This window comes from Monomorium pharaonis, chromosome 1 (genome assembly GCF_013373865.1).
Source record: "Monomorium pharaonis isolate MP-MQ-018 chromosome 1, ASM1337386v2, whole genome shotgun sequence".
NCBI classification, from domain to species: Eukaryota; Metazoa; Arthropoda; class Insecta; order Hymenoptera; family Formicidae; genus Monomorium; species Monomorium pharaonis.
Genome location: NC_050467.1, coordinates 10,190,193 through 10,206,318, shown reverse-complemented (window position 1 = coordinate 10,206,318; position 16,126 = coordinate 10,190,193). Strand labels below are relative to the sequence as shown.

The window sequence follows — 16,126 nt, the reverse complement described above, 5'->3', positions numbered from 1 at the left end:
GGCATCATGATCACTTGTTGCCTTGTAAAATATGGGAGGTGTTTTCTGATTGTGACTGTAGCTATGGTTGTGACTTGGCTATGGTTGAGACTGCGACTGTGACTTATGCTTCTTGCTTTAATAAATAATTTATTGCGTGCAGGATGGACACAAATTGCACGAAATTAAAATAAATAATGGTTTTCTGCAATTAGAGCAGTATTTGCCGCTAATTGCAGAAACCGTGTTTGTTAAATGTTCACGCACGACATACAATTTGTTAACATCTGCGTCCACCACTCCAATCACGCATTTCGTATACACCAAGTATGGACTGGATGAATATTCTTCAGTCTTATAATAGAATAGATAGCACAATGTTTAAGTTCCATGTTTAATGCCCGCACTTGTAAAATTGAGACGTTTTTTTCACGAGTTTCATTGAATTCCTCACTGTAGTCGCTCATGTAATTACTATCTTCAGATAGCATGCTCTCGCGATCCTTTTCTTCCTCAAAATTAAGATCAGGCACAATTTCATCGAATTCATCCATGACATCCATTCGTGGTGGAAAATATCTGCAGCGTTTCTTTGATAATTATTTACAATATTTACGTTGTTATGAACCATATTTGCAATATTTACATTATTTATAATTTCCTTAGAATCAAAGTCGTCTGCGATATCTCTTCGATATTGTCTTCCGCGATGTCGATAATTTTTATATCATTGTTTGCACTGACCATTTTGTAACACTTCATTCGATAAACTTAGTTTTGAAAAAAAATTTAACACACACTTTCTTACGAACTGACTAATTGCGATCTTGATATGTTGCTCTTTAGATCTAAGGTTTTATGCTCTAAGAGTTTCACCTATATATATTTATGCTATTTGTAAAGTCACATGATTTTTTTAAAGAATTTTAGAAGAAGGGAAAAAGTCCTACTGAGCTTTAACATGTTGCTACACGTTTAATTGTATCAAAGAAATTTTTTAGGGATAATATTAAACGCAGACTATAGTATCCGAATGTTACTTTTTTATTTTTTAAAAATATTTTTTATGTTTGTAAAATCTAGCAGCCTGATATCGGCGCTCGCTGGCAGTCAAGATAAGGGCGTTGTTTATACGATTAATGTAGCGGGAGAGAGAAAGAGAAAGAGCTAACTGTAACTGGGGTGGAATATACATAATATAATTTTTATTATTTAATTATTTATAATTTAAATTAGAATATATATATAATCTAACTTAAATTATAAATAATCAAATAAAAATTACATTATATATTGTTACGCCCCTGCCTGTTTGATCGGTCAGCTGTTCTGACCGATCGATATATTGATTTTTCCGGGAGGAGCGTCAATTGTCGTCGGCTTGACAACGCCGATAAAACGGAGAGTTGAATCTCGGTCTCGCGCTCGAGTAGATGTGTCTCTCGAGCCTGTCTCATTGCCTGTCTCAGAATAAAACTGCTTGTTTATTAAGAGAGAGAGAGTGTTTCATTCATTTCCGCGAACGTGCGTGTAACAATATATAAAATAATAATAAAGTTCTTATATCTATGTACCTGAGCGTGGCGGTGAATCCCGAACACAAAAGATTTCGAAAATATGTTGAGACAAGTTTCTCAATTGTTTCAAAAAACAATAAACTAAGGAAATTTCGAAACTTATGACAGGGTCAATTGTTAGAAGAAATAAACAAAAGAATTTTGAAATTTATGATAGAATCATTTGTTACAGAGAAACAATAAACAAAGAAAATTTTGAAATTTATGACAGGGTCATTTGTTAAAAAAAAAACAATACACAAAAAAATTTTGAAATTTATGACAGGGTTATTTGTTACAGAGAAACAATAAGAAAAGGAATTTTTTAATTTATGACAGGGTCATTTGTTACAGAAAAACAATAAACAAAAGAATTTTAAAATTTATGACAGGGTTATTTGTTATAAAGAAACAATAAACAATAGAAATATTGAAATTTATGTGACAGGTAACGCCTCTCCCTGCCCCCCTTCCCCAGTGACGTCATCCCCCCTTCCCCTTGCCCCCTTTCCCCAATTCTATTGTTTGGGTTAGAACCCGCCTAGTACATCTACTAGCGTTATCCAATGTGCACAACGTGGAAGTGCCGGTGAAATTTTGCATACGCGCGCACGCGCGCGCGTGTGTGTGTTGTGTGTTTCACAGCAAAAGTAAGGACCCTGCGGTTTGTCACGCGCGCGTTCGTGGCTGTTCATTGCGACTTCTTAAATGTTTTATGTCATTTCAAATGCATTCAAATACGCGGCATTTTGAAAATTTCGTATACGAGCTCAATGTTCTACGAGAATCGTCTGTGCGTTAAACATTTGTTTTAAAGCCTCTATACGTGAACATTACATGTAAACATTAGGAGTACGCACCTATTCACACACATGCCGTAATGTTTACAAGTAATGTTTACGTACAAAGAGACTTTGAAAAATGTTCAGTACACAAACGACTGTCGTAGTGTATTGAGCTCGTAAATTTAAGAGAGACCGTCTTTTGTTCTCATTTTTGTGCACGAGTGCCGAGTCTTACACTTAGACAGCGCACAGCAAAATGCTTTTTTGCTGAGCGCTATACGTTGATCTGTTTACGAGTAACAAGCGATGAAAATCAAAATCATTTTTTCTTAAAGTCTCAATAACTTGGTCAAAAAGAATCGTACAGCAATGAACAACCACTCAAAATAAAGGGAATAGATCCCGCTATAAGATGCAAGTAACAGAAATTCTCTATGATTTTTTTCACGCAGATGCAGCGCAGCAAATTCGCATAAAAAATTTTCATTTTAACGGGTCAAGCTTTATCATTGTGCCACGTTGATGAAAAGAAAGATACTGAAATCGCCAAAAAGCGTTTGAAAGAAGAAGTTTCAAGCTTTAAAACGCTTTTTAGATTTTGATTCTACGATAATTTTTCGCAGAGTTTCAGCGGTTTGAAAATAGCAAAAATTTTCCATATACAAAAAGTGTTCCCTATCTTTTTTTAGTATATATAAAATCTGTGTGTACTATGGTAAAAAAATAAACTGAGACAACTAATTGCATTAATAACTTAACGTACAGATATACATATGTGCAGAATTTAAACTTCTTTTATTTATCATCATGGTACATACTGGCCACAGAGCATGCGTGTGGCCACGGAGCATTCGCAAATATGGCTACGGGGCTATGTTCAGTCGTAACATTTCGTTGGTATGACAGGTATCATAATCTGCCAAGTCGTCAGCTTTAACGATTAATATCTCGTTTCGCGGAGAACGACGCTTATTTCTTCCAGATTTTTTCGTTTTAAAAACGCGTCGGTTGAATGTAATTTCATCGAAATCAAAGGAAAGCGGGTCAAAATAAATATTTACCAACACCTACTGATACGCAACACACGATTGTACATCGATAGTAAGTAGTCAACCGATTTTACTAATAAATTTATTAATTAATCACTATCGATCACTGTCGTTAAATTATTTTGCGTGAACATGTAAAACAAGTCTTTGCATGAATCAAAAATCTATATGCATTTTATTTTTTTATTAATATGCGAATGTATACAATGCAAATGTATAATATGTGTAATAATTTTATGTCTATAACTGTATAATAATAACTTTTTAATACATCACAAACGCCGGTTAAAGATCGCTCACGGTGATGACATTCAGAGTGGAGACAACATATTCAGGTTATCGGAGCTGCTTTCCGTAAAATAAATAATTATCAAAAAATAATAGATGTTAAAAAAGGTCAATTTTCCGACTACAAAACGAACTTATAATTTGAGTTCCATGGATATCTATGAGCCGTATAAGAAGTGGAAATGACAGTCTTTTTTCTGGAGATCTGTGGAAAGTATCGAAAATCTGTCAAATTAATTGAAAATTGCGTCTATCCGGAGACAAGTCGAGTCTGTGGCATGGAAGAATTTTCAGTCAAACCAGCTTCTGGTTAAATACTTATCCATAGTTTTTGAGATTGCTAAATGTTTCAATATCGGAATCCCGAAATGCAAAATGGCAGATTCAATATGGCGTGGCAGAATATCAAATATTGTCACGAATACCACACTCAGCCGAACCCAAAGACACGAACGAGGACGTGGTGATTGTTGTTTCCATTTTTTTAACTTCTTTGTTAAAAAATTTTTTTATTTTATTTTTTTAATTTTTTTGTTTTTATAATAATTATAAAAACAAAAAAAAAAAATTTTTTTTTAAACAAAAAAAGTTAAAAATGGAGACAACAACCACCACGTCCTCGTTCGTGTCTCTGGTTCGGCTGACAAGGGAACCTCGCGAACTCGAAAATTCAGATTTTAATGAAACTTGGCATAAATGTAGAGGGGGTATATACATGAATTTAGAAATTTTTAGTAGCAACCCAAAAACGGTTTAAAGAGGTGAAACCACCCTTCAAAGATTGAGACATTTTTGCGTTTTCTCGATATATTACGTAAACTAAACAAAATATAAAAAAATGTTTTATACAAAAATTTTACAATAAAAGTACTTCTATCTAACTACAGTAATAAAATTTTGAAAAAAAAAGAAAAAAAAATTTATTAATGTAGTTAGAGATATTTTTATCATAAAACTTTTGTATAAAACATTTTTTGATATCTCCAATACTTTTCGAGATATATCGAAAAAAGCAAAAATCTGCTCTACATCGGGAGCAGTTTCATCCTTTAGATTGCTTTTGATCGGCACTTGAAAATTTATAAATTTATCTGTTTACCTAATTACATGTTTGTTTTTTTCATGAATGGAAAAAATACATTGTGTATCTCCCATGGTCGGTCAATGGGAGTGTATGGGATCCATTAAAAAAACCACCGCTTAAACAAGAACACGAAAAGACAACATACTGTCACCGGAAACAAGTAGGACTATTTCGGAGACCTAATTACATGTGTGTTTTATCTAAAGTTATATAAAAAAAAAAAACATTTTTATTGAATCACGTTAATAAAATTTACAAGAAATAAACTTCTTTTTGGTATTTCCCTGTGACGTGACGTTCTTCGTCCGTCACAAGGGCCGGAGGGCCCGACCGGGAAGGGTCATTTGGGGCCGCTCTTTACCCCGAGAGGGAGGGTGGCCTCTCCTTTTCCGATCAATACTTTATAGTTATTAAGATACTTAGGGACCCGCCAATCGGAAGACGCGATCCGCGGGAAAAGTGGTGTGCCAGAGAGACTCAATGTAGTATGGGAGCAGCTGTCGGGGGACGGCGAGAGCAGTTGCAGGAGCGGCTGAGCGGCGGGACCCCGCACTATCGTAAAGAACTTTGGCAAATATATCATTGACATTATCGCGGCAAGAAGGGAGGATTGCGAAACGGCCACTACCGTATGTCGCTTTCTTGCAGAAACCAGAAAGGCAAGCCGGAGAGGAGCACTCCTGAGAACGACGCTGGGGAGGATTAGCGTGCGCCCTCACATCACGCGAAGCCGGATGGAGGATCCCCACCGGAGCAGTCAACGGCGGTCGAGGCCGACCTCAGAAAGGCCGTAGCCTGATCAACCCTGAGCCAACCCCGCCAGGAGAGAAAGATCTGGCAGCAGGCCATCGGCCCGTGGAGATCAGCGGCCCTTGAATTGCGCGGCGTTGTGACCGGAGGCGCCCTCGCCTCGCAGGAGTATGAGAGAAGGAGCGACACCCTATCAGCGCGCGAGTCGATGCGAGGATCGATGTGCGAGAACAATGCGTAGATCCTAATCGATGGCCGCGGTGTCCCCGCTCGCTCACGCCGTACAGTGGGAAAAAACGCGACGTTAAGGGACAAAAATCTGTACTTACGTCAATTTTCAATCGAATTCAATGAAATTTGGTATCCTATGAGTTTTTTGGTCGCTGAATCTGAATTCACTGCCAAAAATTAAAAATTCGATATAGCAAATCTGCCATGACTAACAAAAGTGCTATCGAAATGGTTATTTTGGTTGGGATATCAAGAAATCTGTCTATATCAGCAAAAAAAATTTTTTGAATGTGCACTAGACTGTTATTAGTTAACTGCAAAAATAAATCAATTTATTTAAACAAATAAATCAATTTATTTAAACAATAATTAAGCCTTCTCACCGCGTCAAGGTTACAGTCTACAAGGAGGGTTTAATTTTTTTTTACATTTTTTAAATTTTTGTACGTTTTTTTGTATTTTTTATATTTTATATATTATTTTTATTATTTTAATATAGTTTAAAATTATGTTTTATTCATCTTCACTTTCAATATCATGTTCTTCACAATTACTGAAATTCACTAAACTCTTAGCTTCATCGCTTAATTCTCTCATTTTATTCTTCTGAACAATCCGCAATGAACTAATTACAGGGTCAGACGAGATCAACATAAAGTTTATAACGTCTTCGTTATTAGCTTTACGTGAAAATAATCTGCTGTGATGTGCTCTTGCTTGTTTAAAAATTTTGTTATTGGCTTCCTGGGCTTCTTCTGACAAACAACCAATAGGTAAACCAAACACTTCAATTATTTTACGTCCATGAATTAATATTTTATGTACAGTAGGGGGCATTTTGTACCACGAGTATAAGTTAATAAAAAGTTTTGCAGTGTCAGTAGCATATATTTCAAATTGGTCATAATTGATTTCTAGTCCGCATGTGATAACTTGTAGTAAAGTAGAAAATCGTTTGATTAATTCAATATCAACTCCAGTAATTTCAGCAACTATTTTAAAATTGTCGAAAAATCGTCTAGCTGTGTTGCCATCGTTAGTGGTCCCATATCCTTGTTTAACAACGTCAACGAGAATGCCTAGTTTAGATCTAAGATTATCTTGAATAAATTTCTTTTGTTCTGCTTTTAATTTCTTATCCTCACCTTTAGCATAACTTTTTTGAAACGGTAAATTATAAGCAATATGGAGGATACACTCCATGAATCTAATTCTGCAATGGAGAGAAGAGAGACCAAAATAAAAATATTCTTCTTGAATGTTCAGATTTTGAAGCGCACTCAAATCGTTCATCTGATTTGGCAAAGCTCTGCATATATTACATGACGTCGAAGACTTTTGGTTTGTGATGGCATTGCACGCTTTTCCATCTAGCATTGTACAATATAATTTGTGAGTCACCATATATGTAATCTTCTCAATAGTAATATGTGTTTGCTGTAAATGTGCTATTTTATCGGAATAATAATGATATTCTTGTTGAATTTTTTCTGTTGTTTCTTTAGCAAACTCAAATTTTATTGGTCGACATAATCTTACAGACGAAGGTCGAGTATTACGCCATATTACCTCTCCATTCGAAGATGTTATATTTAGAGGCACGTATGAGACCATTAGTATAGCACTGTCATTATTTATTAAAGTTGTATCATTTGACCATCTTTGTTTAAAGTTTTGTTGACCGGATGCGCCATCTAAGCCCCATTTGCCGTATAATATTGCTGCAGTATTTTGTATTTTTTTAAGATCATTTTCTGTCAGTAATGAAAATATACGGTCTGCAGTGTGATCTAGTAAAGATTGTATTTCAACTTCGGCACTTCTTTCAGTAACTGTAATATTGCTCGGATAACAATCTCGCTTGGCAGCTGATATCTTTGGATATGGAGGATATTGTTTATTACCGAACATAATATTATTATGATGACGAAGACTTTCATATTTAAATTTGGTTAGCCCAAGGTCCATATACATGGTTAATGTTTTATTAACTAAAGTATCATTCTCCTTAACTACATCTATGGGTATTTCACATGCTTCTTTTGCTGACATGATAGCTTCGGACAATATTTCATTATTGTATTCACAACGAAGCTTTTGAACAAGTCTTCGTTTCATCTTTGTAGATGCTACTTCAGCCTTTACACGTGGACGTCCACGAATTCCTGTTTTTTGTTGTTTATTAATAGTCGAATTCTTGTTAATATTGGTGAAAATAAATTGGATTTTCTCTTTTAAAAAATGTGCATACTTTTTTATAAAGTTTTTGCTTGTACGATGAACTAAAGTCCAGTATCTTTCGTACCGTTGAAGAAAATGGTTATTTAAATACTTCCGAAGTTGTTTTAACTGTTCTACATCGTATTGGAATGTCTTTTGAATCATGTTCATAATGACATCCAAATTTGATTGTTTCGTACTTTTTTTGGTCCAAATCCATTCACATAACTGACTTGATTTAATCGTGAATATCGACATTTTTTATTTAATATAATAATAACTAATATAATAATATTAAATATAATAATAATAATTTGTAGGGACTAGAAAGGTCTCTCATGTATTCTTGAGAATACTCTAGAATGTTTCGTCGCGAAACAGAGGAAAAATAAAGATTGGAAAACAAAACACTGCCAGCACCAAGACGGTCTCGGATAGTGGGCGGCACGCACAAGTCGACAGTCGTGTTCGTGTTTCGACCATTCCACGGAGTAAGAGTAAAGAGTATGATCTCCGTGAATAAAAAATGTCGATATTCACGATTAAATCAAGTCAGTTATGTGAATGGATTTGGACCAAAAAAAGTACGAAACAATCAAATTTGGATGTCATTATGAACATGATTCAAAAGACATTCCAATACGATGTAGAACAGTTAAAACAACTTCGGAAGTATTTAAATAACCATTTTCTTCAACGGTACGAAAGATACTGGACTTTAGTTCATCGTACAAGCAAAAACTTTATAAAAAAGTATGCACATTTTTTAAAAGAGAAAATCCAATTTATTTTCACCAATATTAACAAGAATTCGACTATTAATAAACAACAAAAAACAGGAATTCGTGGACGTCCACGTGTAAAGGCTGAAGTAGCATCTACAAAGATGAAACGAAGACTTGTTCAAAAGCTTCGTTGTGAATACAATAATGAAATATTGTCCGAAGCTATCATGTCAGCAAAAGAAGCATGTGAAATACCCATAGATGTAGTTAAGGAGAATGATACTTTAGTTAATAAAACATTAACCATGTATATGGACCTTGGGCTAACCAAATTTAAATATGAAAGTCTTCGTCATCATAATAATATTATGTTCGGTAATAAACAATATCCTCCATATCCAAAGATATCAGCTGCCAAGCGAGATTGTTATCCGAGCAATATTACAGTTACTGAAAGAAGTGCCGAAGTTGAAATACAATCTTTACTAGATCACACTGCAGACCGTATATTTTCATTACTGACAGAAAATGATCTTAAAAAAATACAAAATACTGCAGCAATATTATACGGCAAATGGGGCTTAGATGGCGCATCCGGTCAACAAAACTTTAAACAAAGATGGTCAAATGATACAACTTTAATAAATAATGACAGTGCTATACTAATGGTCTCATACGTGCCTCTAAATATAACATCTTCGAATGGAGAGGTAATATGGCGTAATACTCGACCTTCGTCTGTAAGATTATGTCGACCAATAAAATTTGAGTTTGCTAAAGAAACAACAGAAAAAATTCAACAAGAATATCATTATTATTCCGATAAAATAGCACATTTACAGCAAACACATATTACTATTGAGAAGATTACATATATGGTGACTCACAAATTATATTGTACAATGCTAGATGGAAAAGCGTGCAATGCCATCACAAACCAAAAGTCTTCGACGTCATGTAATATATGCAGAGCTTTGCCAAATCAGATGAACGATTTGAGTGCGCTTCAAAATCTGAACATTCAAGAAGAATATTTTTATTTTGGTCTCTCTTCTCTCCATTGCAGAATTAGATTCATGGAGTGTATCCTCCATATTGCTTATAATTTACCGTTTCAAAAAAGTTATGCTAAAGGTGAGGATAAGAAATTAAAAGCAGAACAAAAGAAATTTATTCAAGATAATCTTAGATCTAAACTAGGCATTCTCGTTGACGTTGTTAAACAAGGATATGGGACCACTAACGATGGCAACACAGCTAGACGATTTTTCGACAATTTTAAAATAGTTGCTGAAATTACTGGAGTTGATATTGAATTAATCAAACGATTTTCTACTTTACTACAAGTTATCACATGCGGACTAGAAATCAATTATGACCAATTTGAAATATATGCTACTGACACTGCAAAACTTTTTATTAACTTATACTCGTGGTACAAAATGCCCCCTACTGTACATAAAATATTAATTCATGGACGTAAAATAATTGAAGTGTTTGGTTTACCTATTGGTTGTTTGTCAGAAGAAGCCCAGGAAGCCAATAACAAAATTTTTAAACAAGCAAGAGCACATCACAGCAGATTATTTTCACGTAAAGCTAATAACGAAGACGTTATAAACTTTATGTTGATCTCGTCTGACCCTGTAATTAGTTCATTGCGGATTGTTCAGAAGAATAAAATGAGAGAATTAAGCGATGAAGCTAAGAGTTTAGTGAATTTCAGTAATTGTGAAGAACATGATATTGAAAGTGAAGATGAATAAAACATAATTTTAAACTATATTAAAATAATAAAAATAATATATAAAATATAAAAAATACAAAAAAACGTACAAAAATTTAAAAAATGTAAAAAAAAATTAAACCCTCCTTGTAGACTGTAACCTTGACGCGGTGAGAAGGCTTAATTATTGTTTAAATAAATTGATTTATTTGTTTAAATAAATTGATTTATTTTTGCAGTTAACTAATAACAGTCTAGTGCACATTCAAAAAATTTTTTTTGCTGATATAGACAGATTTCTTGATATCCCAACCAAAATAACCATTTCGATAGCACTTTTGTTAGTCATGGCAGATTTGCTATATCGAATTTTTAATTTTTGGCAGTGAATTCAGATTCAGCGACCAAAAAACTCATAGGATACCAAATTTCATTGAATTCGATTGAAAATTGACGTAAGTACAGATTTTTGTCCCTTAACGTCGCGTTTTTTCCCACTGTCGCCGTCTCACTGTTCGGCGAGACGACATAGAGAGCGGTTCCACGGCCAACGACAACGTCACCCTACCTGTAAGGCCATCACTTCGACCACGCGGTAAGGACGAAGACGGCCGGCCCGGCATTTCGTGAGAAATCATTGTATAATTATCCTACCGAGCGTTCTGTGGGCGAATTAATAACCGGGATATATCGAGGTTAGAGTCACCGTGTAGCAGGGCCGTGTCGATCTCCGTCTCTTAGATAATAATAATTTCGCCTATTGTCTCCTTCCCCCGGGGAACACGTCGAGCCGACAGTCAAGTTGTATAGAGAATAAAGTATAGCGACGGGATAGTGCGTAGGGCGATATTACCGGGATTCACTCGCCACAAACCTACCGAGAGTCCGAACCATGTGCTTGATACCAAGGCGAACTTCCGTGAATGGGAGCTTCTACGAGAGATACGCATGATGAGGCGAAGCCTATCCCGGCCGCTGTTAAAGCCCGTGCATTGTAACGATAATAGAATTATTGTCAAATTTCGAGTACAGCTAGTAGCGTGTAGTTTCGATATATTGTGGATTTCATGTCGAATACGAGAAAGTCGTACACTAGAGTAACGTCGAATGGCTATTATGTATTTGTCGTATAAAGCTCTTAATATTTTACTTTCAATACGATTCTCATATCTATTAATTCATTGAGTTTTAATGCGAGACACCTCCTCTCCTATTCCGCGAAACGAAAAGAACTCGTCCCTCTGCCACTTCGTGTAGAGACAGGCTAGCAGGTATTTGGCCGTCGTGCGACGTTCCGAGAGTTTTGTGAACTTTGTGCGGTGCGGATTCCGCGTAATCGCAATTTACTTTTAGTGCATATCATGTTAAAAATGACATGTAAGTTTTGAACATTCTTAATATTTACATTTTAATCTAATTTTTTAATATAAAATTTAATTAACCGTGGGTATTGTAACGTTGTGTTATAGAACATGTTTTATCTTCGCTGGTCCGAAAACGTATAAACTGTTATGTCTTAATTAAACTTCGTATGTACACCTGAAGAGGATCAAAATCAATGGTCGAAACGTTGTGTCTCTAATAAACGGATTGCCAGACAGTCGACTAATAAATCTATCAATTTATTATTTTTATATACCACTGGCGACAAAAAGCATCACTTTAATATTTTCTAAATTCATGTATTTACTCCCTCTTGGCATAAATGCCAAGTTTCATTAAAATTTTTGAGTTCGCGAGGTTCCCTTGTCGAGTGTGGTATTCGTGACAATATTTGATTCTGCCACGCCATATTGAATCTGCTATTTTGAATTTCGGAATCCTGATATTGAAACATTATTAGCAATCTTAAAAACTATTGGATAGACGCAATTTTCAATCAATTTGACAGATTTTCGACACTTTCTACAGGTCTCCAGAAAAAAAGACTGTCATTTCCACTTCTTATACGGCTCAGAGATATCATGGAACTCAAATTTTAGGTTCGTTTTTGTAGTCGGAAAATCGACCTTTTTTAACATCCTCCTTTATTCAATTGCTATAAAGCAGGTTTGACCTGGCGGACATCCACAACGCACACGAGGAGAATATCACTCTTCTTCTCGTTTTGTCTTTTTCTCTCTTAAATCATCTATTTAGGTAGTAAGTAAAACGGAGAAGTCCGAACTACAGTTCGTGGGTCAGACCTGCTATAAACCATCGATTATATATGTATTACAGATTTCAAAGTTGTCTTCTATTTAAAATCTTTTATTTTTAATTAGAACTGTACGAAATATTGACACATCTGAAATATCAGAAATAATAATCACAGACACACCAAAAAAGTTGCATGTTCGATAGACTACACCACCATACCTATATGTTTTTGGGGTCGCTAAATATGAATCCGTTGTCAGCGTTACCCCATCGCATCAGGTTTCGTCCCTAACTGAAAAAATATTTCAAAATCGCTAAAACAGCTCTTTTTAGATTGAGAAATAAATGACCATTAAGTTTATACGTTTTTAGTCGCTGTATCCAAATTCATTAACTACTAAATGCTGTCATGTCACCATTTGCCCCTAACTTCAAAAATACTTTAAAATTCTTTTACGTTTGACTCCCAGGAAAAATCAAATATTCAGAACATAACTGACAAATCTATGGGGATCTTAAAATTTTGAACATAATATTAAGTCATCAATCAGAGTTTACAAATTTCCCTTGCTTCTTATGTTTATGCCATAGTCGAGACCGTGACAATCACTATAAACAGAAAATATGGCCAAAGAGAACTTCGTTTGAGTAAGGTTCAAAGAACATCATTGCTAACCCTTTGGTTGATCCCCAAAAAGTATTGCTTCCACCTCTATAAAACTTGATCCAATGAAGGAGTTCGTCAAGCCACTCAAAAGAGAAGGAAAATGCTTTGAGTATTTAAAAAAACGATTCCTAGAAATATCTGATGCAAAACTAAAAAAAGACATTTTTGATGAACCACAAATTCGAAAAATGTTGAAGAATGAGAATTTCATTAAGTCAATGAATAAGAAGGCTGCGTGGATTAATTTTAAGAAAGTTGTAGAGAACTTTTTGGGCAATTATAAAAGTGACGACTACGAATAAATAGTAATGGATATGGTGGAAAACTTTGGAAAATTATGATGTTTGAATCTGGAGCTGCACTTTTTAAATCTCATCTTAATTATTTTCCAATGAATTTAGGAGATTAAAATGAGGAACAAGGAAAACGATTTCATCAAAATATATAAGTAACGGGAGCGTCGACCATCAAGGAAGATGATCTAAATATAATGGCTGACTACTGTTATACTTTGAAAAGAGAAAATGTATGAAAGGGAATCCAACGTAAAAGAAAGCCACGTCATAAATCTTTTGAGAGTAAAAGAGTTAGATACAATAGAAAAAATTAAATAGAGAATTGTGATATATTTAGAGTTGAAACGGAATTCTAATCTGTTAAGATTAATTCAACTTAAAAATTCAATTTCAATATTTCTAAAAACATAAGTAGTTTATTGTCTACAGATTTCAGTCGTCAATGTTCACTGTTTAATTTAAAAGAAAGCTATTTTAACAATTTTGAAATATTTTTTGAGGTTAGGAACAAAACCTGACCTGATAGGGTAAAACGAATTCGGATTCAGCAATCCCAAAAACGTATAGGCATGGTGGTGTAATCTATCATATAAGCAACTTTTTTTAATGTGCCTGTGTAATTAATTGTTTTACCTGATAATACTAAATGATAATTTCAAAACTTTGTAAAAAGTTACATTCTTCTATTAACAAATTGTTAACAAATATCTTTTTTTTTTTTCAGATGAATGCAAATATTTGAATATGTTTCCAACAGATATGCAAATAAAACTGGATCCAAGTTTAAATGTGAAAATATTAAGTAAGTGAAAATATTGAACTAATTTTTTAAATTTTAATATCCATTTATTACAAATTATTCTATTTTGTAAAAATAAAAATATAGTGTATATACGTTTAGGTACATAACGGTTGAATCGTATTATTGATTATTGCGCAATTAGACACTGTATGATTGAACATCATATGAATAAGCTTTGCTTTACCTCAGAGGTTGTAAACTCTTATGGGAAAATTTTTAGTGATAGTAACGTCATCTAGAAGTGCTTTTATAAATTTTCTGACTACGTAGTCAGCTAATATATTGTCATGTGACATATAATGCAGATAATATCGCGCATAGACATATAACATCGACAAGATATTATTAAAGACGCTATAATCTTACGAAAATTCTAATATAAGGAGGGTCCGTAAAAACCACAACTAAGACCGCAATTATATATGACTACATATAAGTGTGTATTTGGCACAGAAAAATAATCAGACATCTTTGTTTTGTTCTTTCTATTTTTTTATTGTCACATACCCAGCTAGCAAAATGACGCAAACTTTGCGCGAAGTTTGCCGCAAACTCAAGCAAACCTTTGCAACAAAATTACGACAAGGTGTGTCCGCATTAAGCTTAGCTTTTGCTGGGAAGGCTTGTTGTAAATAATATGACGCATATTTTATAGCAAATAACAGGGTAAAATTTGCTAGTAAAGCATAACAACAAATTTGCAGCAAGAACAAGGCAAACCTTGCTGTACACAATATGATAACAAATTTGTGGCAAGAATAGAGCAAACCTTGCTGTACATAGCATGATAGTAAATTTGTGGCAAAAACAAGGCAAACCTTGCTATGCACAATATGATAGCAAATTTGTGGCAAGAACAGAACAAATATTGTCGAAATTTAGATCAACAAAAATAAAATATTAGACTGATTAGTTCAATATCAAATGTAAATGGTGCAATCGTACTTGGTTCTCTGTTCTCGACGAGCCCCTTTTATTAATCCAGTAGGTAAATCTTTTTCACGAGAAATGCGCCATCTCGAGATAGATAGTAAAGTCAGAAATAAAATTTAAAACCCGGTAATGCAACCCTGTTATTTGCATAAAATGTGCGTCATACTATTTGCGACAAGCCTTGCCAACAAAAACTAAGCTGTTTACGGACACACCTTGTCGCAATTTTGTTGCGAAAGTATGCTCGGCAAGTTTTATTTTGTTCTTGCTACTAATTTGCCGTTATTCTGTGCTTAACAAGATTTCCTGTTTCTGCCATAAATTTATTGTCATGTCGTGTAGCAAGGTTTGCTCTGTTATTTGCTTAAATTTTGCATTCTATCGTGTCGGAACAAATCTTGTAATTTCTATACGTAATATTTATGTACAAGTCTTTCTCTGTTATTTGCAGCATCATGTAATGAAAACTTTTGCCGTAAATTTGCTCAAAACTTTTAGAAAACAAAGCAACAGACAATTACTTGTCATAAAATTGTTGTCAAAATTGAAACAATCCTTGCTGTAAAGCTTTCACAATATGTGATTTTAACAGGCCTGGCTAGCTGGGTATGTATATAGAATGGTTACAATCTTTTTTTTATCGAATATATAAAACATTTAAGGAATAAGATACAATATATTTTACTCAAATATATCACGATTATAATACTGACTCGTTCGTAATGATGTTTATATGATCGTTTTGTTCCGTCCATCAATGGCGTAGTTTGCAGACGTTTTTTATCGCGCAGTGATGCTTGGTGACGTTTGCATCGGAACGATCGAACAGCGGTGAGAGTTTCCAAACAACCGATGTCCTCGCAATCAGCGTCTATCGTTTCGATCGTTGCGTCGAC

The 16,126-nt window shown here is 34.4% G+C and overlaps 1 protein-coding gene across 3 annotated transcripts in view; it reads left to right on the top strand.

The window, feature by feature from the left end:
* The window catches only part of LOC105835075 (voltage-dependent calcium channel gamma-2 subunit), a 281,672-nt gene that overhangs the window by 211,789 nt on the left and 53,757 nt on the right, over positions 1-16,126 (top strand). For all 3 annotated transcript variants that reach the window (XM_036283197.1, XM_036283184.1, XM_036283189.1), the window contains one exon: positions 14,220-14,297. In XM_036283197.1, coding sequence (XP_036139090.1) covers positions 14,220-14,297 — 78 coding nt within the window. The remainder of the gene's footprint in view (positions 1-14,219; positions 14,298-16,126) is intronic.